The sequence below is a fragment of the Silurus meridionalis genome, chromosome 8 (genome assembly GCF_014805685.1).
Source record: "Silurus meridionalis isolate SWU-2019-XX chromosome 8, ASM1480568v1, whole genome shotgun sequence".
Taxonomy (NCBI): domain Eukaryota; kingdom Metazoa; phylum Chordata; class Actinopteri; order Siluriformes; family Siluridae; genus Silurus; species Silurus meridionalis.
Genome location: NC_060891.1, coordinates 16,686,572 through 16,714,062, shown reverse-complemented (window position 1 = coordinate 16,714,062; position 27,491 = coordinate 16,686,572). Strand labels below are relative to the sequence as shown.

Below are 27,491 nucleotides of genomic sequence, written 5' to 3'. Positions count from 1 at the left end.
TCTATGTGAAGACACTGATCAAGTCAATGATTTATCATAATAATTATTAACAATGATTTAACCAAGTAGGAAACAGCTATTTTTAGAAAAGGCCCGCAGGCTACTCATGTGGTCCTTGCGGGCTACCTGGTCCCCGCGGGCACAACGTTGGTGACCCCTGGTCTAAATGAACACATGGCAGCAGGGTGGTATTGCTGCTGTGGGTTACTGATGTTTGCAGTATTTAAAATTCCTGTATCTTATTTTTAAGCGTACTCTACAAATTTGTAAGAATAGCGAAAATCTATTCACCACAGGATGCATTGAACCCGTCTGCATTGAAAGGAAATCTAGCAAGGATTTAAAATTTATGACCATAAAAATACTTCCAAATTATGCCCAAATGTGACTCAATAGTAGCTCTAGAAAAGAGATGCCCAAATTAGGGCCTGTGGGCCGAAGTTGGTCAGTGGAGACCTTTGATTTGGTGTTAGATTATTGAGTAATGTTTTTAATTTATTTATAAATATTATGAAATAAATTTTAGTTTTAATATAATGTTCCATATAATGCACCATTTATTTTGGTTCACCAATCTCAATCAAGTTTTTGCTTTTGGGGTCCTTCCATCTAGACAGCTCTGTTCTACAGTTTTAGTTGCAATTGGCCCCAAAATTGTAAATCATTTTTATTAGACCCTCCCCGATCAGCGTGATAAATGTTATAACTTTTTACCAAATGGTTCTACAGTCTGCCATAAACACCCTAATCAGAGGAAGAGGAAAAAGATGGCAAGTAGAATAACAATTGGGTGCCTGCTCTTCTTGGTGCTTGACCCAATAATGACTAAAGACATTTTTAGAAAAAAACAATTCATTAATTTGAGTCACATAATTGTGTAATTGAATAAATACAGTAAAATGTGAGTCTTCCAGTGGAAGTATTTTGAGTCTTATAATGATGTATAAAATAAAGGCATTGAAAGCAATTATTAAGGCCAACATTTTAATCCTGCAGAAGAATGATATGCATCACTTTTAACAATAGACACAATAGTCAAATATTTAAAATGAGCAAGCAATAGACAAAAACACAACCTATAACTAGGTGAGATGACATATAATAGAAACTTTTAAAGGATGAACCAGATTTAAAAGAGAGCCTATGCATTTTCATATCACACCTGATTAAATCATAAAATATTATGACTCTTCCCAAATTGCCTATATTATAAAATCAGCTAATAATACTTTATTAATCAATGAATGAATATTTTACGTTGTCTTATTGTTTTGTTATTTTTTTCCTACCAGAACACAGGTGTCAGAGCTGTTTTGGCAGCTGGTAGTTGCTCACAGTAAGTTATATTTTTAACCAGGCAGACAATAAATACATAAACTGGCCTTTCATGACATAGTGATGATGATCATGAGATGAAGAAGATGAAGGGCTGAGCAAATAAACAGGTGGAGAAGTGAATCAGGTCACTACCACACCACAGAACAGCAGGTGTGCAATATAATGATAAATATAATGATATAAAGACACATTTTCTTATCCTTATATCTTGATGGATGGCTTTTACACACTCGCTGATTAGGAAGAACAGATCAGTGTTTATACTTGGGATCATTTGAATCTACAGTGATAATTATATTCTTTTATTTTACTTCAACAACAATATACCTTAACAGACATAAAAGAAACAAACAACCAGATACAGTAAATGTTTTATTTATTAGAATTGTATTAGAATTTCATTTAAGGCATAAATGTAAAACATTAGTGAAAGCAATAAGTAACAAGAGTTCAACATTTTTATTTTTATTATTATTAATAACAACAAATTGTATACATTTTGAATAGGTACAATAAAAATTAGGGATTTGATTAAAACATAACAATTAATACAAATTCATTCATATGCTTCAACAGGAACACTGTGGTATATCCCAAACATTGAACACCTTACTTGCTTTAAAAGTGTCACACGCTTCTAAAAACAATGACTTCTTCACCTCTCAGCACTCTGAGACTAAGCTTTCCGTCATCCTATAAACTAGATACAAATTCCACCAGAATAAGCACCATTCCTCTCAATTCAAAACTTTTCATTCTCTCTGTCAGAACAAACGTATTTCTCCTGATTTATCCAGTATTTAATACAGCCACCAACAATGGAGTGCACAAAATCTTTGGTAAATAAAATATAAAAGATTGCATTTACCTCAAACACTAATCAGATGGAGGTCATATAGTGTATATGTGAATAATTTTAAACAGGTTAATCAACAAAAGGTTAACAATTCAAATTGTTAAATATTTAGTATTTAAAACGATGATAGCTAAACAAATTGTTCGAAATGGATATAAAATCCAGTTAGAGTTAAATATGCTCAAAAACCTAAATGTAAGCTTTAAATGAATGTAAACTCATTACTTTTTTGAATAATATAAATCAAAAACTGTTATGAAGCCATAGTAGCACAAACATTTGCATTTTCCAAAATGGACTAAAAACTAAATACATACTAATACATACATTTCAGTCTGCTTTATTCATTCAGTCAGAGTTTCATCAAATCTGAAATAAATAATAAAAAGGTCAGATCGTCAACATGAACATAAATGAATCATAAATCAAAGAAATGTTATTTTAAAAAGTTTATATTTATACACAAACACACTAAAAGCTTAAACATTGCACTTGATGATTGTTACACTAAATTTGGCATTATTGCGAGGTTTAAATGTGCTTGAAAACTAGAGGATGGAAAGATTACAAGGTTAATGAAAACCTACCTCAGATTTTTGATTGATGTTCCTGCCTATTGCTGGCAAGAATGGCGTGCGATCAGAGATTGGCTCGGGGCTGAAAATTCTGGATCCATTTTTGATGTGTGTGCCAACGCGTCTTCCTCCAGCTGTCATGTAAGAAGATATCAAGAGCCAATCAAAATAAGAAGCAATAATAATAATAATAATAATAAAATTCGGGAAGGAAAAATAACTATATGGAATGTTGATTATATTTATTTATTTATTTATTTATATGCGATTTGGTGTGTGTATGCATGATTTACTTGTTCTTTGAGGTAAAAGTGAGCACAAGGTCCGATGCCTCTAAGAGTAAGACCCACTATAAAGCACCACACAGACAGACCAGACTCCATGGCTGAAAGTAGAGTACACGGGAACCACAAAGCTAGAGTTGTGTCCTTAAAAACAAAAGACACCAGTCTCAAATCCCAACACATCTGACACTCAAATGCACTGCTCAACGAAATGTTAGAATATTTTGCTGTATCTCTGTAGGCTAGTTCGCTGTTACAGTCAACATCTAACCTCCAGAGACGATGTCCACTACTTTCCAAGCATTATGAAATGTTAGCGGAAACTCACATAAATGCGTGTTGTGTCGAAGGGGCAGTTGACAGAGACGGGCGAGCGAGCATTAATGGGAATGTCCGTTTTGTTGCAGCCCTGCATGAGGACACTGCCGTCAGCTGAAATGGTGAGGCTGATGGCCAGCAGTAGACCCACACAGCAGGCTGCAGAGAGCAGGGCATTTAAGAAGGAGCTCACCAACAGGCCCACGTGCTGGAGGAAAAGCAGAGGAACAGCATGAGCTCTGGGTCTAACCTTTATATTATTATTATTATGGACCAACTCATTCCTGATGATAGGAATCGGCACGTCATTGAATAGCCAGATCAAATTTTGAAATATCTAGCAAACAAATACATGCAAAACACTGAAGAACAATCAATAGGACGGAAATGTACAAGAATATGGGAGGGTTTCTTACTAGTTTGAAATTCTTGATATTTCTTGACACCAATATTGCAACAATTCCACTTGCAATACTCTAAATAATACAGAAGCATTATTAGTGCATCAAAATAGGCATTGATAAAAACTTGTGCTCAGTCACAGTGATTGTGTAGCCATCCTACCAGCAGTCCTGAGGTGACAGCTATGATATTGGACACAGTGTACTCTGTAGATATTGTTCCACTGGGTTTAGAGATGTGCCGTAAAACACTGCCGTGAACGATAGCGCCCAGGATGAAATTAATATGACCGAGAACGATGAGTGTTAATCCTTTAGTCATCAGCCTCCCGGGCCCTTTCTGCTCGTCTAAAACGATCAAGACACAGAATAAAGCAGAGGTGCCATTAAGTAATCCGAGATGTCACATGCACGCGCGAAAAGCAGTGATTGTTATGGAGGAAAGAAAAAGTCGATTTCCAGATAAACTTTTATAAAACAGGCAACAAAGGTACCAACGCGAAAACTAAATCTTAATAGTATTTCTAACGAAGAAACGGAGCATGTTCTTACCAAAGCCACACATGTTCTCCTGAGTGTTTTATTTTGTCCCCAAAACGAAAATTCTCCTCCGTCTTTGCTGAACCCCTGTGAGTTACCGCCCATATGCTCACCTGTATACCGGAAGAGGGCGGGGCTTAGAGCTAAAAAAAAACCCGCATTCTTTCTGGTGACGTCACTGTGATCGTTTCGATTCACGCCTGTTTTTTCCGGTCAAAATACAAATGTCCATTCTGATTTGTTCACTGAATGTTTGCATCATTTCAGTGCAGGTCAATTTGAAGTCAGTGGTCATAGTCATGTAGTTTGATGAACTATGAAAAATGAAATGGGACTCACTCGGGTGGAGAAATGCACAGATACACCGATCAGGCATAACATTATGACGTTATAACATTATGACCGGAGAGTGAATAACACTGATTATCTCTTCATCATGGTACCTGTTAGTAGGTGATGTTTATTAGGCAGCATGTGAACATTTTGTCCTCAAAGTCGATGTGCTAGAAGCAGGAAAAATGAGCAAGCGTCAGGATTTGAGCGAAATACTTTATTGATGTACTTATGTAGATTTTTCTGGTATCAGTACTTTACTTCACTATTTATTTTTCCAACAACTTTGAATAACACATATTTAACACATATATATGTACTTTAGTTTTAATCAATTTGGTGAAATGTTAATATTTTCTTTCTCACTGCACGCTGATTTCAGCCCATCGACATATTTCTTGTCATTTTCTGACTTTCACACCACAAATGTAAACTATTTTATGAAATAAACATGCATTTTTCCTCATAATGCTTAAACAAACTAAAACACTTGTCTTTTTTGATTGTAGAGAGCAATACATCATTCGAATCTGTAAAGGACCTACTTTTATTTGTATACGCCCATAGACACATAAATAAAACAAACTAAATCTTAGTAATTACTTGCCTCACAGACATAAGTACAGCAACCCCCTGTTTATCGCAGTGGTTACGTCCCAAAAACCGCCCACGATAAATGAAAAACCGCGATAAACGGTCGCCACACCAAAAAATGATATTTCATGTATACAATATTGTACTGTTTTAACATTTTAATTCATTTTAATTTTAATAATTCTATTTTTATTAATAAATTTTATTATTTCAACATAAAACTCCATAAAAACAATCTCCTATAAGTTTTTTTGGTCTATCGTGCTATCCGCGAGAGAGCGGGAAAATCAGCCAAATGCAGTTCCGCGATAAACTGGCCCGTGAGATTCGAACCGCGGTAAAACGGAGGATTACTGCATTAATAGAAACCTCGAAATGTCTACTTTTAAGTAAACAAGTAATCTCTGATTGTGTAATCCGAATGAAAGTTTAGAAGAGCTACAGTTTCTCTGGTATCATCTGATGATTTACGTAATTTAAAACACCACAATTACTTTAAAACCTTAACAAGAATATTTTGTCGTCATGCTCTGTATTGGGTATTGTTTTACCATTAAAAAACATACATTTATGTAATATATTTATCTGTATACGTCCATATTTGTCTATGCCCATGTTGATTAGAGTATTAAAGACTTGAAAAGTATTATTCATTTAGAACAAATAAAAATGTACAATTAAGTTTAGTTTAATGTTGCGTTAACTCATGACAAGCATGCCATTAATCGCGATTAAATATTTTTAATCAATTGACAGCCCTAATATTAATATGAAGTGACGTCCTGTTACCAGCATGACACTAAAGCAGGTAATGGCTACTTTTTACATGTACATGTAAATGTCAAAGCTCAAACTTTACTTTAATTTGAGTAAAACAGTATAGTCGGTACTTCAACTTCTACCAGAGTCTTTCAAAACATGAGTATCTGTACTTCTGCTTAAGTGAAGAATGTGTGTACTTTTGCCACCTCTGTTCAGAGCATTTCCATCACCGCAGCCCTTGTGAGCTGTTCCTGGGTCTGCAGTGGTCAGTATCTATCGAAAGTGGTCCAAGGAAGGAACAGTGGTGAACCGGCGACAGGGTCATGGGCAGCCGAGGCTCATTGATGCACGTGAGGAGTGAAGGCTGGCCCGTGTGATCAGATCCTACAGACAAGCGACTGTAGTTTAAATTGCTAAAGAAGTTCATGCCGTTAATGCTTGATGGAGCAGGACTGTTTGGGCAGCAAAAGGGGATCTTTACAATATGAGGCATGCGCTCAATGTTATGCCTGATCATTGTTTATTGGTTGAGGAATGAATGCATATCAGATATTTTTGCAATTCACAATTGCCAATTTTATCAATAACTCTAATTTCTGCAAGAAAACACAACGTGCATAACACATTTCAGTCCCAATTAATACATACCATGGGCCCATCTAAACACATCTACACAACAGAAAGCAAAGAAGGGACAAAGTACTGTTTAGTAGTGATACATAAGATGACATTCGATTTTTTTCAGTTGATAAATATAAAAGAAGTCTTCCCCTTACCTGAAAGTCAGCCCTACATTGCCTTACTTTACATTATTGGGTTTCACCCCTGGCTAATGTGGTTTTCTGGCTTTTATTAGCATTCTGTAATGCTTTTCTGCTCATCAATGTCATAAAGAGCGATAATATGAGTTGCTGTATTCCAGCACCAAACTAATCTTTCCATTTTCCTCTTAACTCGAGGCATTTTCACCTATGGAACTGTCACTTGATTGTTTTTCACATCATTCAATGTAAATGCAGAGATTGTTGTGTGTGAAAATTGAGAAAAAAAGATCAGCAGTTTATGAAGCCATTCTGGTACCAGTATCAACACTGGCACTGTAAAATTTGCAAAGATCACACTAATGTGAACATCAACTGAAGCTTTTAACCTGTACCCTTTTTTAAATCTTTTTTGTTCCAATTTTTTTGCATTGCGATTTTGAAATTTTAGTTTATACGTGTGTATTTTGTGCACATAAAACTGAACACGAGAAACTATTGGGAATTCTGCACGAGAACAAGCCTTTTTCTTTTTTATTTGCACTGTCAAGGATGCTTGGTACAAGAAAACACAATAAAAACATAACCCACTGTACTAATATAAATGTACTGGCAAAGTGGGCTGAAAAAGACATTTCAGTAACAACAAAATGAACTTCAGGTGGTGTCATAACACAAAAGGCAAAAGAAAGGTTTGCATACTATGGTAATACAAATCTAAGGGCAACATTAAAATATTTTCTATTTTACATCTATAAAAATATCAGCAAGAGAGCTGTATGAGGAAAAAGTGGATGGTGGGATAATCAGACATGAGATTTATAATTATAATACTCAGACATGACAGAAGAAGTGTTTCCTGAGCAGGGTGGCATTTAACTCTTGACCATTTCAATCTGAGCTGCCATCCATAGTCTTCATTTATGACAAAAAAAAATCTAATTCTCTCAATTAATTCAATAAGTTGCCTGAACACTTCTGTGTAAATGAATAAAAAAAAAATGCCTGAACATTAGAGATGGTGGTTAGACTTGTGGTTATTTCCTAATTAATAAGGTTCAGCTGGTTATAAGGCCAAGATAAGAGAAGGGGTCACACTAAGATTATCAATAATTGAACCTTTTGTCTTAAATTTTTTGATAAATACACTGCATACCAATATAATCACTTAAACACAGAATTAAGAGGATAAATAATAACTGGTTTGGTTTAAAGGAAGAGGCAACAGGGAAATAGAAAGAAACACATGTTAACAGATTAAATGCATCTACAAGTGTTCACAAAGCTGGTGAGAACGGATGACTGACGTGATGCCAAGCTTCCTTTGAGGACTCAATGAGTGGACTAGAATTCCTGCCCTCCTGTCCATGCACACAGTCCCAAACAGACAAGTACATTATAACATACATGTGGAAGGAACACATCTGGAACAAAAACAACTACATCCAAAAAAAAAAAAATATCCCATGAAAAGACAGGAGCAAAAGGACACCTCCATGCTGGATATTTCAGCTGTTCCTACTGCAGTTAGGCGTAGCTCCTGGACACTTTACTTCTTCTTATCCCTGGTTTGAAATGAACTCGCTATGTGAACTGTTCAGTAGCAGTATAAACGCCTCCCTGCGTTTGGTTTCTCCTTAGATATCTGTTCTGTGCTCACGTTGTGTGTGGGATTGGTTCAGGCCTGGGGTAGGGTTGGGCTGGGGGGTCTGGGCACTGGGACCCCCACCTGGCTTTGTGCCCTCCTCTGGTCCTCTAGAAGTCGTCCCCACCGGACCCTGGGCATGTTTACAAAAAAGTCAGGAAAACCAAGTTATGTATGTCTTTAAAGTTTTAGAGAGTATGTTGTGTTTAAAGCAGTTTAGACAAAGGCTGCATCACATCACCCAAACACCTCTAACTCTTTTCAGTAAGAGAACTGGCACAAGCCCAAGGCCAGGGGAAGACGGGTTCAAATAAACAAGGTGAATGTTTTACAGTGGCCAAGCCAAAATCACGAGAAAAAAAATAAAAAATCACGTTTAAGCAAATCTGCCAGGAACAGTGGGTGAAAATCAATCAATAGACATAAAGCCGTTACAGCACAAAGTGATTCAACCAAGTACTAGTCTGAAAAGAAACTAAATAGTTATACAAGCAGCATTTGTTAGTTATATAAAAAAAATATATTTAAAATCTATAGAAACACTGGTTTGCAACAGAAATCCTGACTAGAACAATATATGTATGTCATTTACAATCCAGGCATAACTTGTGATCTTTTTCAAGGGCTTGAATACTTAGCATTGTATTTACATCTTAATCTTCTTCAAGACATAACATTTTAAAGCAGGACCTATTAGAGGTTCCTAGATGCAGTCTATAAGAACATGATCAGAAGCAACAGAGCACTTAAACCAAAAAAAAAAATCGAAAGAGGAAAAATATGGAGTCAAATATCAGAGACCTCAGAGAGAACCTGTTATTTAAGTAATTGCACCATATATTCAGGGCACAATCATGGCATACATGGTATTTCTGCTGGCCAGATACAGGAATACACTGGATTCTGTGAACTTGTATGTAATTACCTGGTTGGGTTTAGGTATACATTTTGTCTTGCAGGCCACCAGGAGATATGGATTGTAATGGTTGGGCCACTCTGCTAAACAAAAAAAAAAGATGCCAAGCTTTAGGAGTTCTAATAGATTGTTGTGAGGGACAATGATGAGTGGGTTAATAAGTAAAGCAGCTGTTTGTCAGTAAAATGATTAATGATTGGCAGAATTCTTTGGGTATAAAAAAAAAACCATTCAGTTCAAATAGCCCTCAATAAGTAAAATATATGTCTAAATCATGGTCTAACTCATAGAAGGTGACAGATTAGTGGTGGAATAATGTCCTTTCTGAAATCTGCTTTGCATTTAGTTACCTATATGCACCACCATTGAGCTCTGGATGCACTGGATGCTGCTCCACTGCTCCCCACGCTGCAGTAGCAATAAAGTACTCTTTGTTGACACAGTTTCTAAGGCTGTCTGGAATACGGCCTGCACACACACACACACACATGCTCAGATGCTGAAAACTGATTAACCCAAATGCTGGTTAAGACACAAGTGTAGTAAGAAAGCACATACCTGTAATAGCTCTTCTAATCTCAGTCGCAGCTGCTTCTCGCATCTCCAGCGAGGCCTGCTCACTGTACCAAGCTGTGTGAGGCGTGCAGATCAGATTGGGAGCATCTTTCAGTGGACCCTGGGTAAAACTATTCAGAAGAAAAGTGGAGAGTTTCCACAGGGAAAGGTTTTTAACTAGGAGCTTTTAAAACGATGGAGAACCACCACCTATCAACAACAGCCTCTTTGGATTAATACCAGTTAATATGAGTTCTCAAACTAGAAAAAAAAATACACATCAGGTTGTTTTGTGGATATTAGTATTGTAATTTTTAATTAATTCAACAATTTTTAATTTTTTTTGGCAATTTCTTTTAAAGAAATCTTGGTGCATATCTGAACCAACATCTGGAATGTAGCATGCTCACTGGTGGGGTACTGATGGTTCAATCATTAAAGCTCTGTAGTCAAGGCCCTAACCCAGTCATATCCAGCAGTGCTGTATCATGGCTGACTTATGCAATGAACAGTATCTTACAGTGCAGTAATGTATATGTGACTAGTAAAAGCTTCTTCTCACCTAAATGGTTCTGACTCGTGCACATCCAGAGCCGCTCCCCGGATTCTTCCTTCCTTCAGGGCATGAGCCAAAGCTTTCTCATCCACCAGACCCCCACGTGCACAGTTCACAAGGAATGCACCCTGGCGCATCTACAGCAATGAAGCAACATACCATTACCGCACACACCATCACAGGAATTCAGGATACCAACACAAATAATACTAATTCATCAAAATAACCACTAGATGGCAGCGGTGCATTGTATCACATTTTCAAATTTAAAATTGTTCACATGTAACCTTGTGCATGTATGTCTAGGTATGGTGTGTGTTGATGCGCACCTGTTTGATAGTAAAGTCATTAATCAAGTGGTGGTTGTGTTCATTTAAATTGCAATGCAGAGACACACAGTCACTTTGGTAGAGCAGGTCTTGGAGGGTGTACACTCTCTGGACACCCAGTGAGCGTTCTAAACCATCCTGCAGATACGGGTCATAAAAGATCACATTGAAGCCAAACGCTTTTGCCCGAACCGCTACCGCCTGGCCCGTTCGACCTGTACAACACAAAGACAAATGTATATTAAGCGATACAATGCACACTCAATGAAACAAAATGATGTTTCTTTCTGACTGATTACATCTTACCAAACCCTATGAGTCCCAGCGTCTCTCCTCGTATACGAGCAGCTCCTGATGCCAGCTCCCTGATCTGCTCAATGCTCTGGAACCGTGAGCCCTCCCGAAGAGCCTGGTACAGCCAGGTGTTCCTCCGGTACAGGTTCAGGATGTGACAGAGGGTAGAGTCTGCTGTCTCCTCTACAGCTGCGGAAGGGATATTGCACACTGCTATGCCTACATTAAGACACAAAAACAAAAACAATTGTCCCTTTCATACAGGCACTTCAGGAAAAGTGTGAACACAGAGTTGAAATTACTTTATGAATGACGCGACTGAAAGACTGAAAACAACTCAAATGAAATATTAGGAAGGTAATGTGTGAAACAATGTCTTAATTGCTGGCACCTTTTGGAGCAGTTGATTGAAATTAGATTCAACTTTATTGTCATTGGTCGCGGTACATGAGCAGAGTCAATGAAATGCGGTTGGCATCTAACCAGAAGTGCATAAGTGGCCAATTTACAACACATAGGGTATGAAGTCCATATATACAGGGGTGAGGGTCAATAATGTACAGAAGGTGCAGTAGGTAATAATATATGGTATATATAGTAATATACAATATACTGTGCAAAGATTGTGCATAGACAGACATGTCAGAAGAGAACATGCTCCAATCACATGATATAGTTATGTACAAGTATCAATGTATGTATGATGCAGTATATACAAAATAAATGGGTGGATTATACAGTACAGAAATGATAAACGTGAGTTATGGATGGTGCAAAAATGCGTAGTGGATAAAGCAGTGAAAAATACAAAGTGACAATGCAGTAGCATATTGTTAACATTGAATAATTATGAGTTTTTTTCACAGCCGCAAGGGGAAAAAAATGCTCTATTTCAGTCCATTTGTGCAGCTCTGAGGCCCCGGTAGCGTCTGCCCCTTAGGAGAAGGATAAATAGTCCATGGTTGGGGTGAGAGATATCTGTGATAATGTCACTCACTTTTTGAAGTGAACGCAGTGAATGCAGTAGCGGAAAGCTTTAGTGATAAAGAAGTCTAACAGGAGAACTGGGTAAAACAAAATGAATTGAGCTGAATGGTTTGAATTAATTACCAGTAGGGGCCGCTGGTGTAGGGAGAAAAAAAATAAACGTATTTTTAGCCTCCACATCAGATAATCTGACGTATTATTGAGGCAAGCACAACAGTATATCCAAAACTAAAGTGAGAGTTGTGAAAAAAAAATTCTGTCTACCCAATCTTTCGCTGTTTAACCAATGTACCTCTGCAGCACTTGCATTCCTATGCTGTTACATTACACGCTGCACACATTATACATGCACACTTTTTCTTTTTGCATTAAAACTTTGTACATTTGTCATTTATAACTGTGTCTGTCAATTTTTCTCTGTCCTTAATTTATTTAATATTAATTTATTTAAACCATAGGCTTCTTGGAGAATACTGTTTCTTGAATTCTTGAATCTTGAGTCTTTCTAGTGCAGAATGTTGATTAATGCAGTGATTACACAATAGTGAAACGTCACCTAAATTCGATTTTCCTGTTCTTAGGCTGATATTTCTCTACTGACGCCCCTGACCCTAAGGTAGCAATAGCAGTAATTGATGTATGTGTAATAAATGTGGAGAAGATATATTTACTCGGTTATCTTTTTCCGCAACAATTATTTAAAGGAAATATTGCATAAACCTAGTAGGGAAAAACAAATGAATACAAACACGTAATGAATATGTCTTGAATCTTAAGTGTAAAAAATGTATATTCATTAGTCTGCAGATGATGTTTTCAACTGAACTGATCTCCCATGAAAGATACTGGCAATGCAAATCATCCACTCACAATTTAAACATCCCCAAATCTGTAGATACTGTTGTGTGCAGTAACCAGGTGATTGCATTAAGGGGCAGTAGAAAGTCATTATCTCCATTCCTCACTGCAATAAATTGAGACTAAGATGACAGAGGTTCTCACTTATCTCATTTTGTAGGCTAGTGACTTTGTGACCTGCTGTATGCTTATGCTGGCAATCATTATTGTACCTTCCTTTCTAAACAATCTATAACTTCTCCAACAGGCAACACCACACAAATGAACATTACACATCACCCCTTCTTATACATTTTCGCTTCACGTTGCAGTGTTAGTGTGATGATTCTCTTAGAATTGGCACGAGTAGGCAGCCATACGCTTGTGGGTTATGGAGTTGATGGAGAAATGACTGGCACATTGCCAATCGGTCTAAACAGACTGCTAGAGAGAAACAGCTAAAATGATTCTAAATATGTGGTGCATTTGGCATGTAGTTTACTGCCCGAGTTATCGATAATAATGTGCTGGATCTGCCTCCAGCCCTGTCTTCAACCTTTCACTCGACAACTGGCTTTTTTTTTTTTAATCAGCTTTTCTCCTTGACATTGTGCTCAGGATTCTCCTCAGTACAGCAACAAAAGTAACTAGAAATAAAATAAATAAATAAAAAAAATCCGATATTTGCTTTTTGAAGCCAAACATGTAGAATTGCAATAAACAGCAACGGCGGCTCTGAAGTCGATTTCGTTTTGATACAAACTCCAGGCTCAGTCGAAGGCAGCGAATGCCTTCAGATCCTTTCAGACAGCCGATTTCCTTCCACTCTGTGTGCTCCCACGCAAAGCTTCTGAACAACGCTGGTACAAAGCAGCCCTATTCACGCTGTCTGTTTTACCTGTTGTGAAATGCAGCCTTTTCTCTTAGTGAGAGCTCTGTACTAAATCTCACCCATTTCTCCAGCTGCTTTAATGTCAATGTTGTCGTAGCCACTGCCGATGCGGATGATGATGCGTAAGGCTTTAAACTTCTCCAGGTCCTCTCTGGTGAGTGTGATGGTGTGGTACATCATTGCTCCTACTGCTTCATTTAGTACCTGCCAAAATAAAGAAACACACCGCTTAACATAATTTGTCAACATCAGGTTCAACCTCATCCCCCACTGTTACATTATTAAGATGACATGGCATCCTCTTATCAGCAGCTTGCTGCCATTTGATCTCTGCAATCATTTTTTTTGCGGATGTCCCTGAGTGAACCAATATCTAGTTAACATACTTTGTCTTTTTTTTTTATGTATTATAACCATCCATTCACATTCTTCCCTCGTTATGAAAGGCTGCAAATATTCTGCAATACAAAATACTGACAGCATAATAGAATTTAATCTTTAGATTCCAAGTGAGATACGAGTCCAACTCATACCTGGATCATGACAGAGCACAATATTTGAGTGAGTACCTTCTCGTGGATCTCCTGTGTGGACTGGGCATCACAGAAGGCCACGGTTGCCAAATCTTTGAGGATGGGCATTTCCACCGTACAATCCCGTCCATCCAACAGAGCAACCAGCGGCCGAGGATGCATCGGTCCGTTCATGATTTGTGGCCTTATACCTGCATAGAGAAACAGAGAGAGAGAGAGAGAGAGAGAGAGGAAATGAGTGATAGACGAAGACAGAGATTTCATTTTATGCACTTGTTTACTTAAGATAACCACTTTGCATTTGTAAGTGTGTGAGAAAGCGAGGAAAAAAAAAAAGAATGGGATCAACACACTTTGTATGACTTTCCAGCTAACCCTTTTGCTGTGAATCTGGTTGTCATGGAGATTACAGGATTTGAGCAGTATTATGAATATATTTAATTTAATGGTATCTGGGAGAGCAGAGAGACTTCTCTCTGCTCTTTCTCTTCACTTCACTCTGGCCATTCCTCAGGAAGACTCCAGAATTATTTATAGTACTGTTTGTAATTGAAGTAAGAATCATGAAATCAGCTTTGTTCACATATAGAGAAAAAAAATAAAGATCACAAGGCCAAGCTCTGAAAATGAGATGACAATCTTAATAAGTCTTTCCTGCCTATGAAAAAAAAGAAATAGTCTAGTTTTCAAGGTTAACTGAGACATAAAGCAGCAACACTGATGAAAGATCAAAGCATCAGCGCTTCAGGTTAGCGGTAAGACTCGTCGTAGTAATAATAGTAAGTCGCATTTAAAAAGCACTTTGCTCAGCCTCAAGGTCGCTTCCTGCTTAAAATTAACGATACACGTTTCAGGTGGGGGATGACACTAAAGAGGCACCGATCTTCGGATGGTGGTAAGTATTCCTGATACTACTGCAGACTATCAAATCTAAAAGCATTGCTTATGGGTTATTGTTTAAACAAGTCAAGCTGACAGGGTCCTGCTCATGCTATGAGCTCATCCAACCAGGCAGCATACAGTCTATTGCTGGAGAGATCACACTCCCGAAATCAAAAATGAAAGTAAGAAAAGAAATAGTGATTAAAAGGGAGAAAGAGGGAGAGGAAGAGAAAGCAGTGAAGGAATTATGTAATGTAATAGTGTCCAAAACCACATGAACAAGAAAGGATTGTCAAAACAGAAGGAAATGAGCAAAAGTTTCCACAGCGTGGACATGTGCTGACGTGTGTGCCTGATAGAGAGAGAGAGAGAGAGTGTGTGTGTGTTTGTGTGTGTTCACAGGGGTGTTGGACATTTACTTTTAAATAGAGAGAGACAGAGAAATTATATTTCTTGTCTCAGTCAGAGTGGCTTCACCCCACTGTCTATAACTGCTCTTGGTTACCTAGCAACCTAATCGGTCAGAGTATACCAATGGATGTCCTGGGGTCCTGAGGAGAAGTACCACTAAACACACACACACACACACACACACACACACACACACACACACACACACACACACACACACACCTGTATTTCTATTATATATTTAAGTTGTATTGCGCTACCTAAGAAAAATTACCTCACTATACAAAAGCAAAATCTTTCCACAAGGTCAAAATTGTCAAGTGATCATATAAATGGGGTCAATGGTTCCCTACAAAAAAGCTTTAACCCACCCAAACACACAGGTCGCCAAGAGGGTGAGTCAATATACACATTTTGTGCCAAGCCAGACTGTGTGTGAGGGGTGTGTGATTGAAGTCATGAGGATCATACCCAGTTGGGGCATAGTGCATTTCATGTACGGGTACTTGTGTATATACAACAAAGCTTTCATGAACACACACACACACACACACACACACACACACACACACACACACACACACACACACACACACACACACACACATATATATATATATAAAATTCTATATATACACACACACATAGCGTGCCATTACCATCATTGTGAGGATTTCTACAATGGAATATCTATGAAAATAACCTCAGTGACATAAATATCTTTGCCCATTTCAGTTTTCCTACCAAAACAGTCAAATGGTAACACAAGGTCAAAACTCTCAAATGCTTCTATCATGAAGATGTTTGGTCCCCACACAGAAGGGGGAAAAAAAAACATCCTCACAGACACTCACACACACACCTGAAAAAGACATGTGTGCAGAGGAAACGCGTTTCTTGCCTGAAAACTGCTGCCTCCACATTCCTCCCATTAAGAGCTCTGCAGACCCCCAAAACCAAGTAAAGAATGGAGAGAGGTGAGTGGAAAAAATACGTCCTCCGGGGGGATCTTTTCTTCCATAAATCAGCCCCTCCTCTTCTCTTCTGTGTCTTCCCCAGTCCTCCTCAGTGTGTTTGGAGTGGTTGCTCTTTCTCAGCTCAAGGGAAGCCTGAGCAGTGGCATGCACGCACACACACTCGCACACACACTCCCTCCTTTTTTTGCCTCAGCGTCTAGTAGTGAGAGCGATCCAGTCACAGCAGCAGAATGCAATGCGCTTCAGCAATGAGGAAAGAGCGTCAGGGAGGGGGAAAAAAAAAAAAAAAAAAAAGACTAATGCGAGAGCCAGGCCAAACCAGCACTTCACTGGCTCTCCTCTGGTCTCGACTGCAGTCACTCCTCCCCCCTCTGTTCGTCCCGACGGCCCCTTCACTCCTCTGCACTGCCTTTTTCATCAATTTATGATTTGTAAAAGCATAGCATTTAGAAGCTGGTGACCCCCTCCCCTGCTTTTTCTTTCTTATTTAACCCTGATCTCATTTACTCTCTCATCTCTCTCCTCTCTCTCACACACACACACACACACCTTATGTCCTCGTCCTATTTCCTCTGCTCTATGTATGTTGTAACTGTTGGTTTTTATCCAAGCACGCTTCATATTAAATAGGCTTATAATGTGAGCACTTCTCATGAGTGTGTGTTTTGGTTAGTGAGGCAGTGCACATTATGTTTGTGGTATTGTTCTGGAAAGGGAAAAAAAAAAAAAAAAGCAGGAATAACGATGTAAATTTCCTACTCGCACATATGAGATGATACTCCAGAGTTGGATGATTCACCTTGGGCAATCATTCTAAAATGTTTCCCTGCACTTTGAAATAAACGTTAGAAATGCCTGTTAATTCAAAGCGGACTTATTATAGAAGTCTACGGGCATCACTTAGATTGCATTACCTCCGAGTAGAGAGAGAAACAGATCACACGAATACACAGCATTACACGCCAAGCATTACACTCGCAGCCATTCCTCTCGCTGCAGACTCTAAACCGTGCCTCCACCTGATGTCATTATGTAGCTGTATTTATGTAGTTTGATCCATATTTGTAGCTTGAGAGCTGGTTTGGTGGTTATTTGGTTTGGTTTTATTATTATTATTATTATTATTATTATTATAACAGCAGATTCTTACTTCCTAAAAAAACAAGTCACATCATTGAAATTACCTAAAAAAAAAAAAACATTAAATATGAATATTCGTGCCTTGTCCCTACATATGCTCTTATTCCATTATTAGGGAGTTTTGAGTAAATTGGTTTTCTATTTCTTCTTATGTACGGCGTGGAAAAAAATGCATTACAGACGCATTAAAAGGGAATTAGGTTGCCATAAGCAACAAAACAAGATCTATGGTAAGGGTTAGACATCTGACACACTCACTTATAATCTCTCGCTCTCATTCCACAAACTCAGAGCTCTTCATAGAGTAATGCAGACATGGAGACTAGTACATGTGGCTCTGCTCATGATATTGTTCTAAAAATGCAAAATCACTTAAAAATAAGTGTAAGTGTGTGTGTGTGTGTGTGTGTGTGTGTGTGTGTGTGTGTGTGGCTAAAGAACGAACAGAACATATAAAAAGTCCATTTATTTACACAGCCTTCACACTTCTGGCCGTAGCGTTCACATTACTCCACAGTGTGCAGCTGCGGATGTGTTTTCTCACATTGCAATCTGCTTCCTACTGATTTTTTTGCTTTTTCCTCTATTCATTATTTTCATTCCCTCACTCCCTCCTATCAGGGCTCTCTGTGACAGGAGCCATCTGGCCTGGCAAAGAGAGAGCACAGGACCAGCCCTGAACATGCACATGCACAAGCATGAACACACACACACACACACACACACACACACACACACACACACACACACACAGCTGGGCCTTGTTACCACTCAACACAGAAAGCTGTTATGTGGAGGCATCAGTGCAGAGCATTTGAAGTCGAGTTACAACAATAAGTGGAGCACACAAGCAAACATTTCTTTACGGAGCAAAGAATAAAAGCAGAAGTCCATTAAGAGTGTATTCAAAACTTTTGAAAGGGGGAAGTGACTTTCGAATTCGAGAAAAAACATCTTTCACCTTGAAGAAATCAGCCACAAAAAAAAAAAAAATGCCTGATCTCACAATCCTTTTGCCTCATGAGACCAATCATGTGACCTTCCCAAACTGGAACAACTTTCTCAACTGTTCTGTCTGTACTTACTTATCTTTTTAATAGCAAAATTAAAAGTTAGCAACAGTTGACTCAGGAGAAGAATCGTAAACACATGGGTTACTGGTCTAACAGCCAGTTTACCTTAGGTTAGCTTTTGATTTTCTTTAATCTCACTTATTGGAAATGTTCAAATTATTTCATCAATTTATAGGTGTATAGCGTTAGTGCCTTCTAAAGAAAGACAACACAGTAGCCCCATGCTAACAGCAGTGGTTATTTTGGCTGCCTAAATTTAACTGCTAACAAACGACATGCTTTTAACCCCATCTCCATTATCGGATTAGAGCAAACAAGCCAAATGTCTGCTGCTCAGTGAGCAATCTGCATTCTGCACATAGTGTCAGCTCCACCTTCTTAGGTGGAGTGTAACTCAATCTTCATGACACCATGACATTTTCTTACTATAAATAATTCACATCACCTGCTTGCCTGTGCATACATTTTTGTACATATGTTGCGTGCACACACACACACACACACACACTCGCACTATAATAGATAACTGTTCACTGTTCATCTGTTTTTCTTCATGTCTGGTCAGAACGAGATATGAGTTTGATTTGTAAGTATTAAGAACTTGTGGGTTTCCTACAGCAAGCATTCTTTCCAAATGGAAATTATATTCTGTTCATTCAGTTGGATTAAGCACTGCGACCCTGCACCTTCCCCACCGAGCCCAACCCTGCACAGATGGCTGGCAGGATTTTATGACTGTAATCCCTCTTCTCTCGTCCCTTTTTTCCCTTTAGCTATAGTTCCAAAACCACAATAATGGAGGAACACATGAAGATGAACATATGGCCACTGCATTTACTCTTACAGACTCTGACTCTTTTTCGTTTTCTTGATTCTTCTATCCTTTTTCCCTTCTAGCCATTTTGTTTAAACTCCTCTTTATACACATTACTCTAAAGGCTGTAAATTCACCTCCAGCTTTCCGGCTTAGAAATGTCAGCTGCTAATCTTGCAAATTGCATGCATTCTATTAGAAAACCTGGCTCTAGTACTTAAAGGACCATGTCATTATTATATTATCATGCACAAGCTGGTTTGGATAGATAAATCAAGAATGTGCACCTTACCGAGACACACAGAGGATAGGCATTCCTTTGACAAGTCAAATTATAATTTGTTCAAACAGAAAATATTTGTACATTTTAAATTCCAAATTAATGACTTGCACAAAATCAGAATGATACGACACTCATTCAGTCCACCTTTCCAACTTCTAAACTGAAAATCTACCATACGTCATAGCTAAACACTACACCAAACTATAAAAATGAGAGGGATCTGTGTAGAAACTGTGTACAAGTGAGATTATTTATAAACGCTTGCTTTGAGAGCAATAGTTTTGGCCACAAATTTGCAAAATACTTAGCAGTAAAAATCCATAGTGGAGGCACAATAAGCATGTCCAGGAGCACTTTATTTGAAATCATAGAACTGGATTGTTAATATAGTGAACTACCTGTGAAAATAATTAGTGTTTAATACAAGCAACTATGTAGTTACACTCAAATCCAATACAGCGTGGTCGATCTCACTTCGAGAAAGAGAATATTCATACAGCGAAACAATTTTTAGCTGAGGGTTAATAGCTGATAACATTTCCCTAAACCAATAAATAATGCATTTGTTCCAGCAGCTAGACCCTGACTTAGGGAAGGAAACAGGATGCAAATTATGTGCTACCTGTTCACACGTGAGTGCAAGTAATTCTTGGCTACAGGCAAATTTTATAAACTGGAATTATTAGGGGCTACTTCTTATCCTTCTTATACTCTGTTCTTATCCACAGAGTGTGAGTGTGACCCCACAGTGCTGAACACCATTGTATTTGTCTACATAAACCCAAAGAGTAGTAGAATGTAGGCACGTAGCTCCTAAGAACAATTGGTGTCTATACAAGCTTTAAAGTTTACACTTCTATTATATTAAATATGTATCTTAATATTATGTAATTATATGTATGTAAATTAAATATTACATTGTATGTATGTGCACAAGTTGTGTATAATACTAAAATTATTTAGAATCTTTCAATGCAAAGTACAGCTCAGGGTCCTGTATTGCTAACCTCCATCCCAGCAACAGTTAACAACCTTCATGCAGAAACACTGACACCCCATAGATCTGTGCTGAGAAACTCAGTGAGTTTAAACAACTAAATGGTAATTCTAGGAAACATCTGTGTGTGTTCTGACCACTAACTCCATTGCCATGGATATATTATTTGCTTTTACTGGAAAATAGTAACATCATTACATGCTCTCTTTCTTATACAGTCAATAAAACGGTTATTGGCAAACAAGGAAGCAATTTATGGAACAAAAGCAACTATTTCAAAAGTGTTCGCCATGTAACATGTCGATAAGTGGGAAGTGGAAGCACAGGACTTGATTTTGGACTTTGGAAGGTCGTCGGTTCAAATTCAACACTACCATGTTGCCACTGCTGGGCACTACTTAACCCTCAACAGCATAAATAAGATAATTGTAAGTTGCTTTGGATAAGGGCATCTGCCAAATGCCATAAATGTTAAAATAAATAAATAAATAAATAAACATATACCTTTTGTTAACAAAAGTAAAATTCTCAAAGTTTCAAGACGTCTTTTCCCGACTTGTGTTTTCAGAAGGTAACTTCGGTAAAGGTTTACTTCGAGACAAAACCTGCCATATCCTTAAAAATCCAATATGGCCTAAAATAAAACAGTGAAGACATTAAAGGATTGTGAACTTTAAGAAAAGTAAGAGAATAAGCATCAGCCCAAAACTGAAGAACAGAAGGCAGAATGGGCTTTAAGATATGAAAAGCTTCTCATTAGCAAGCTTGGAGGGAAAAGTCACAGTGATTTGAATTTGCAGGCAGCAACAGGCAGTATCTGGCAACCACATAAAATATTATGAGAAACCAGGCAATCAAATGAAAGCGATCTGATGTAAAATTCTTGCTGCAGCAGCAGCATTCCTGCAAAAGACAATTACTAATCATTGATACTGGTCTCTTTACCATCTTCCTCTTAATAGAATCTCTAATAATATCCAACTGTTTAGTTTACAATAATTAGAATCATTTAATAGGATTGTGACACACCATGTAATTTCCTGCAGGGTTTTAACACTGTATCTTTATTCCAGCTTCAGTAAAAACTGCTCTTCTTTGACACCTCCCCCAACACAGCCATTTAACATCAGATTCATGAGCTGCAGGGTGAAACCGCTCTATTACATCAACAGCATGGGTGGGATTAGAGAGTGCTTTAAAAGGCCACTGCACTGTGATACAGAAAAAAAAGTTACACCAGTTCAGTCACTAGTCATGGAGAAATAACGCACTATAAGATAAGGATTTCTTTTATGTATATAGGGTTAAAAAATAATAATTTCAGATCATTACTAGATATCCCACTGTGACTTAAATAGGAATAAACAACAAATCCAACTGGGAGAAAAGGTGCTTTAAAACATAATATACCCTTTAAGAACCTGTGAAATCTATGCCTTGACACTTCAGAACTGTATTGGTGACACAATGAGGACCTACACAATAATAATCAGATGGTTTTAATGTTAGGTCTAATCTGTGTATATTGTAAAATAGGCTCTATAAATGTATAGTTAATGTTGTGTAGTGCTCACATAGAATTATTCATATTACATTACATAGTACATTAACAGCAAATCCCTGCATTATTGAAATAGCCCAACAAGAAGCTAAAATTGTGTTCGTTGCCCACCAAAAACATTTCTCACTCTTAGACAAGGTATTTGGAAGTAAAGGTTAATCTGGCAAATGAGAAGAAATTGGGACAAAGATTTACTTGTGTCTGGCGATGGCATAGTGGAGACAATAACAGGGGGTCCAGTGCGTCGTAAGAGCTTCTGATTGGGAGTCTGTACAGCAGCACCCACTGGCACCAGAGCACTCTCGTGAGGTTTCCCAGTCTTCCGCATTATATGGGGGCTTGGCTGTGGATTGGACAGGCTAGACATTGTGGCTACGCTTCGATCCCTCTTCATCAGCTCTATTGGCACAGTGTAGTTGGTAGAGTATGCTTTGGGGGCTTGCTGTGCTGGCAGAGTGGACATGGTTGTAGACTTTGATAGTCCAGCCAGTGCTAGTGTTTGTTGTGGCATGCCATAGATAGAAGGTGACATTTGTTGTTGCAAACCAAGGATTTGGGGTTGCACTCCTGGTATGTGTGATGAAAGTGGATGTGTCCTTGTTATTGGGTATCCACTAGCCTCTAGCAGCTGCTGAGAAGGAGCACTGCTAGGTCTGCGGCCCATGACCTCAGTCATCCTTGGAAAGATGGTCTGGACTGGAGTCATGGGTTGCTGCATATACTGAGAGTCCAGACTTGGAGTCGTTGGTGGTTGCTGGTGTACGTATGCATCACTGCGATGGCTGAAACTGTTGGATCTACCTCGGAATGGAGCACTCTGGTGCTGAGGGACTTCTAGAGGACGTTTGCAACTGGCTGCCACATGAGAGAGAACACGTGCCTGCCCTAAGTTGGGTGCAACAGAGTAAACATCATTCTGTTCCATAACAGCTAGCATTGCAGTGGAATCAAACCCCTGCTGTAGCAGAGAGGTTACAGTGCTCTCAGACAAACCTTCACTGCGTAGAAATCCCAGATACTCTGGGTCAACTGACCTCTTAGGGTCCACAGGAGCCATGGAGTTTTGAGTCGTTGTAAGAGTGGGAGCAGGTTGTGTGGGCAGCTGAAGAGAACCCTGAGTAGGCATAGTAGCTGTGACTGAAGTAGTCACTGAGGCAGGAGATGACAAGGGAGGGTTAGGGTCATAAACAGGATTTGGTGGTGCCACAGGTTGTCCCTGCTGAACAGATTGTGCAGGCTGTGGCATTTGCTGCACTTGCTGGATTTGCTGTGGTTGTTGATCAGGATACTGTACTGGATGAAATGGCTTGGATTGTTGCATTTGTGGCTGCAACAGTTGCTGTGCTAATTCCTGCTTTTGCTGTCCAATAACAGATGTTGATGGGTTTTCCTGTCGCATAACCATACCTTGAGAGAATGGATCTAGCACAAGGCAGGTGGCTGCAGGCTGACCTGGCTCCACAGGTCTTCCTTTAAGATTGCTATACATTGAGCATCCAGGAAGAGAGGAGGGAGCCTCACTCCCATAACAAGGAGTAGCTGCTTCAATGGCATGGCGAGTAGAAGATGGTGCTCGGCTTGGTATGCAGTGCCTTTCTGCTATTGTTTTGGCTACTGGCGTGGCAGGCGGAGGCCCAGGGGTGCATGGCTCCCGGTAAATAGTGTGCCTTGGAGGAGGTGGTGCTGGACTGGGAGCAGGCACACTTGACCTCCCAGATTGGTTCTGGTTCCAAAGTGGTTGAGTCGCTCCCATCATAATATAATTAGAAGCTGGCCGGTTAATGGGCATTTGTTCCCCACAATAAAAACCATCAGGTGGTCTGGAAAACATTGCAGGATTTTGCTGGTAAGAATCCACTGGAGTTAGAGATCCACGATGCGCCATGGATGGACGATCATAATGACTGTTCAGCTCAGGAACAGAACTCTTCCTCATACTACATGGATCTGGTCGATCTACAAAATGTTTATTATAAAGCGGCCCTTGATTATGGTATTCTCGTTTCATGTCCATATCAGATGGGCCCACACCAGTGGAAGGTACATACCAACCTTCAGCATCCCCTCCAAAAGAGTCTCGGTCAGTTGTCCTGTTCTGCTGCTCATACATATTCTCGCTGCGTTCCCACTGACTCTCATTCCAAGCCAGAATGTCCCAGCTATGGGACCGAGCGATCGGCAACTGCTTGTTAGAGACCAACATCAGCACCAAGACGGTAAAAAAAAAACTGGAGCAAGATGGTTTTCTCGTGTGCTCTCTAGCTTTTCTATTACCTTTATGTAACTTGGAGTGGCAGATTTAAAAACAAATTGATGTTGCATGACTCCTTGTTCCAGCTGTATTTTATCTTTCTTCTGTTCTTTAGAGCTTTGTTTTCAAATCGCTTCTATTGGTAGGTAATAGCTGAATAATTAATCCAATCCGTATTGCTGTTGGCAACGCAAAACGGAAAGAGGATACCGACTGCTCTCTATCACACTCTGGCTGTAGACGAAGACAGTCTTGCTACTCCATTGTGAAAGTGTAAAACGAAAACCATGAACTGATGGGAACACAGGAGGAATAGGTTTTTTTTTTTAACCAATGGAGGGGTGGTGCATAGTAGGCAGGGACTTTGGTTAATCCAGCAGAGCTGATCTGCTTCTACTCCGAGAGATTTTACTCGCTCTGATTGCTATAAGGGATTATGGACTAAATTAAGCCTGGTTAAATCCACTACTGTAAAGGCACAGACACACAAAAAACATACAATTTCAGTATACAAGTTATATTTACGGACTGTTGAAATACAACAATGATTAAGAAGAAGAAATCTTTATCAATACAACACAACACACCTACCAGTGCTGGATAGAAGAGAATCTCTGTGATGCTGAGTCTTTGTCCTGTAGTCAGTAAAAATGATTGCTTTCTTAGAACCCCAAAAGGCTGGACAAAGAGGCTGTCTGGTGGAATTAATACAAACTAATGTACTACTGTTAAGTCGTACAGAGCCCTTAGAAAGATCCAATCCTGACAGAACAGAAATCCTACAACTAGTCGAACACTGTGTGCTCAGCAACAAGCGCAAAGAGCTGCACCAAAACAGCTGTATATATATAGTATTATAACATAACACATTTAAACCAGTCAAAGCATATTCAAAGCAATCTGACATGTAAAAGTAAGGTGTAAAATGAATGAATATTTATTGATATTATATTTATAGTCTTTACACAGAAAACATATTTCAAACAAAATTAATATTTCACTGAAATTTCCTTTGCTCACTATACATAGAGATAACAAAGTTAACATAAATGTTAACATTAAACAAGAAAAAAAAAGAAAATTGGTAGTAACATTACATTATTATTTTTGTGCATCTCATTGATCATGCACATGTCTAGGTGTGTCAACTGTCATTAACCCATTTACACTGTAATTTTGAAACCAAACTCTAATCCCTCTTTATATTTATATAAAATACAGAGTTGCTGCAACCCAAGCCGAAACAAAAAAAAAAAAACAAGTGATGAGCACGATTGCACAAGTAGATATTATTACTCGGAATCGTGCATCTCCAATGGGAAAATTGTGTGCACAATAAAACCCGATATTAGGAAACTACTGTGATTTTCAGCCAGTATGAGTCTCATTCTATCCAGTATGAAGGTCACCATCATAAATATTATTTTGCTTTCGAAACAAACTAAGATAAAATCAATTTTATTTTTTTATTTTATTTTTTTACTGACACAAATAATTCTACCTTGTTCAGATTGAGCTGAAATGCCAGAATTGTTCATGTTGTTAATTTTTTTTTATGATTTCCTTTTCAGAGCCAGACAGCCATGAACCCTGCTTAGTAAAGCACTGCTCCAAACATCTGACCTCATGTCTCTATCACACAAATCAAATGAAATCCAATAATGTTAATCCTCATGCTGCAAGAATGAAAAAGCAATGTTGTCTCATATACAAGTGCAACACCCTAAAAAAGGAAAAAAAAAAAAAACAGGTCCAGAAGGAAATATTCAGCTTTAGTATGGGAACAGAAAACGCACATTGTGGAAGGATCAGACCTGCACAGAGGTCCAGTATAGTTAAGATGGATTAATGCATGCGTGTGTGTGTGTGTGTGTGTGTGTGTGTGTGTGTGTGTGTGTGTGTGTGTGTGTGTGTGTGTGTGTGTGTGAGGGTTAGCACACACAAAAACACAGATGCATACAGACGATTGTGTAACTGGAGACCCTGTAGCCCTTACCAAACACTCATAATCCATTCACCAAAAGGCATCACTTGTTAATTTCCATTCCAGTATTTTCCTTTCTTGACCCACTTTCCTACATTACCAAGTACAGGTATTGATCTAGCATAAATATGACATGGCCAGAGAGGAAGAACACAGCACTTAACACTCAATACACTGTATCTACAGAGGACCATCTTAGACGTTGCAAAAAGCCAACGAGTAAAAAATACAGTCCACAATTAGAATCCACTGCCTCTCATATTTGATAAGCAGACCCGCAATGTGTTTTTCTGCTGGATAAAGAATACTGCTGAGTTAATAGTCTCGGCATTTTTTTTTTTTTTTTTTCTTTGGCCAGGCCTCTTTGGCAACCGCAACCCCCTCTGGGTCCCTATGCCACAGTCAAGAGTAGATGAGATCACTTTCCATTGTAATTAAGCACAAAAGTAAGAATTTGTTTTCGTAGGAAGCCTGCATTCGATTTGCAGAATCTTCTCAGCATTCTATAGTGGTGACAGATTTTTCTATTTTTTTCTTTTTTTGCCCTATAGAGTGCAGACGGATCAGTTTCAATCATATAAGCACTTACTTCAGCAGAACTACATCCTGTCTAATCAAGATGCAAAACTAAGGCTGTTAATGGAGGCCTTTTAACATTTCCGATTTTACAGTTTTGTCTAACATGTTTAAACAATGAATCTCAATTGATTTAGTCTTCCATTCTTCTGAACTACAGGCTTAACAGGTCTTTGCACAGAGGGAAAAATATCATTCTGCCTAGTCAGACCTAATCCAGTACGCACATAGTGGGA

At 38.6% G+C, this 27,491-nt stretch overlaps 2 protein-coding genes across 5 annotated transcripts in view; both read right to left on the bottom strand.

Annotated features, from left to right (window-relative positions):
• Positions 1-1,787: 1,787 nt before the first annotated feature.
• Positions 1,788-4,446, bottom strand: LOC124390163 (keratinocyte-associated protein 3). Its single transcript, XM_046855939.1, has 7 exons — positions 4,325-4,446; positions 3,936-4,120; positions 3,788-3,847; positions 3,382-3,579; positions 3,063-3,197; positions 2,782-2,903; positions 1,788-2,563 (listed from the first exon to the last, which is right to left on the bottom strand). Exons 1-6 carry the CDS (start codon positions 4,335-4,337, stop codon positions 2,808-2,810), a joined length of 687 nt encoding a protein of 228 aa, XP_046711895.1. The 5' UTR covers positions 4,338-4,446; the 3' UTR covers positions 1,788-2,563; positions 2,782-2,807.
• A 2,814-nt stretch (positions 4,447-7,260) lies between these two features.
• ctbp2a (C-terminal binding protein 2a) overlaps positions 7,261-27,491 on the bottom strand; it is a 30,154-nt gene continuing 9,923 nt past the window's right edge. Inside the window, exons 1-10 of one of the 4 annotated variants that reach the window (XM_046855753.1) lie at positions 22,640-24,987; positions 14,343-14,497; positions 13,833-13,977; positions 11,070-11,276; positions 10,764-10,978; positions 10,441-10,571; positions 9,882-10,009; positions 9,674-9,791; positions 9,333-9,403; positions 7,261-8,540 (exon numbers count right to left, since the gene is read on the bottom strand). In XM_046855753.1, coding sequence (XP_046711709.1) covers positions 9,343-9,403; positions 9,674-9,791; positions 9,882-10,009; positions 10,441-10,571; positions 10,764-10,978; positions 11,070-11,276; positions 13,833-13,977; positions 14,343-14,497; positions 22,640-24,647 — 3,168 coding nt within the window. In that variant the 5' untranslated portion in view covers positions 24,648-24,987 and the 3' untranslated portion in view covers positions 7,261-8,540; positions 9,333-9,342. Of the gene's footprint in view, positions 8,541-9,332; positions 9,407-9,673; positions 9,792-9,881; positions 10,010-10,440; positions 10,572-10,763; positions 10,979-11,069; positions 11,277-13,832; positions 13,978-14,342; positions 14,498-22,639; positions 24,988-27,491 lie in introns of those variants that run through there. The other 3 variants (XM_046855752.1, XM_046855754.1, XM_046855755.1) reach the window with 3 other exon arrangements.

Bases quoted from the DNA above. Each gene is read 5' to 3' on its own strand.
- LOC124390163 (XM_046855939.1), bottom strand. The intron at 3,580-3,787 runs GTAAGAAACCCT...CTTTTCCTCCAG, and splicing joins ATATCAAGAATTTCAAACTA to CACGTGGGCCTGTTGGTGAG. The intron at 3,198-3,381 runs GTGAGTTTCCGC...TTTGTTTTTAAG, and splicing joins TCGACACAACACGCATTTAT to GACACAACTCTAGCTTTGTG.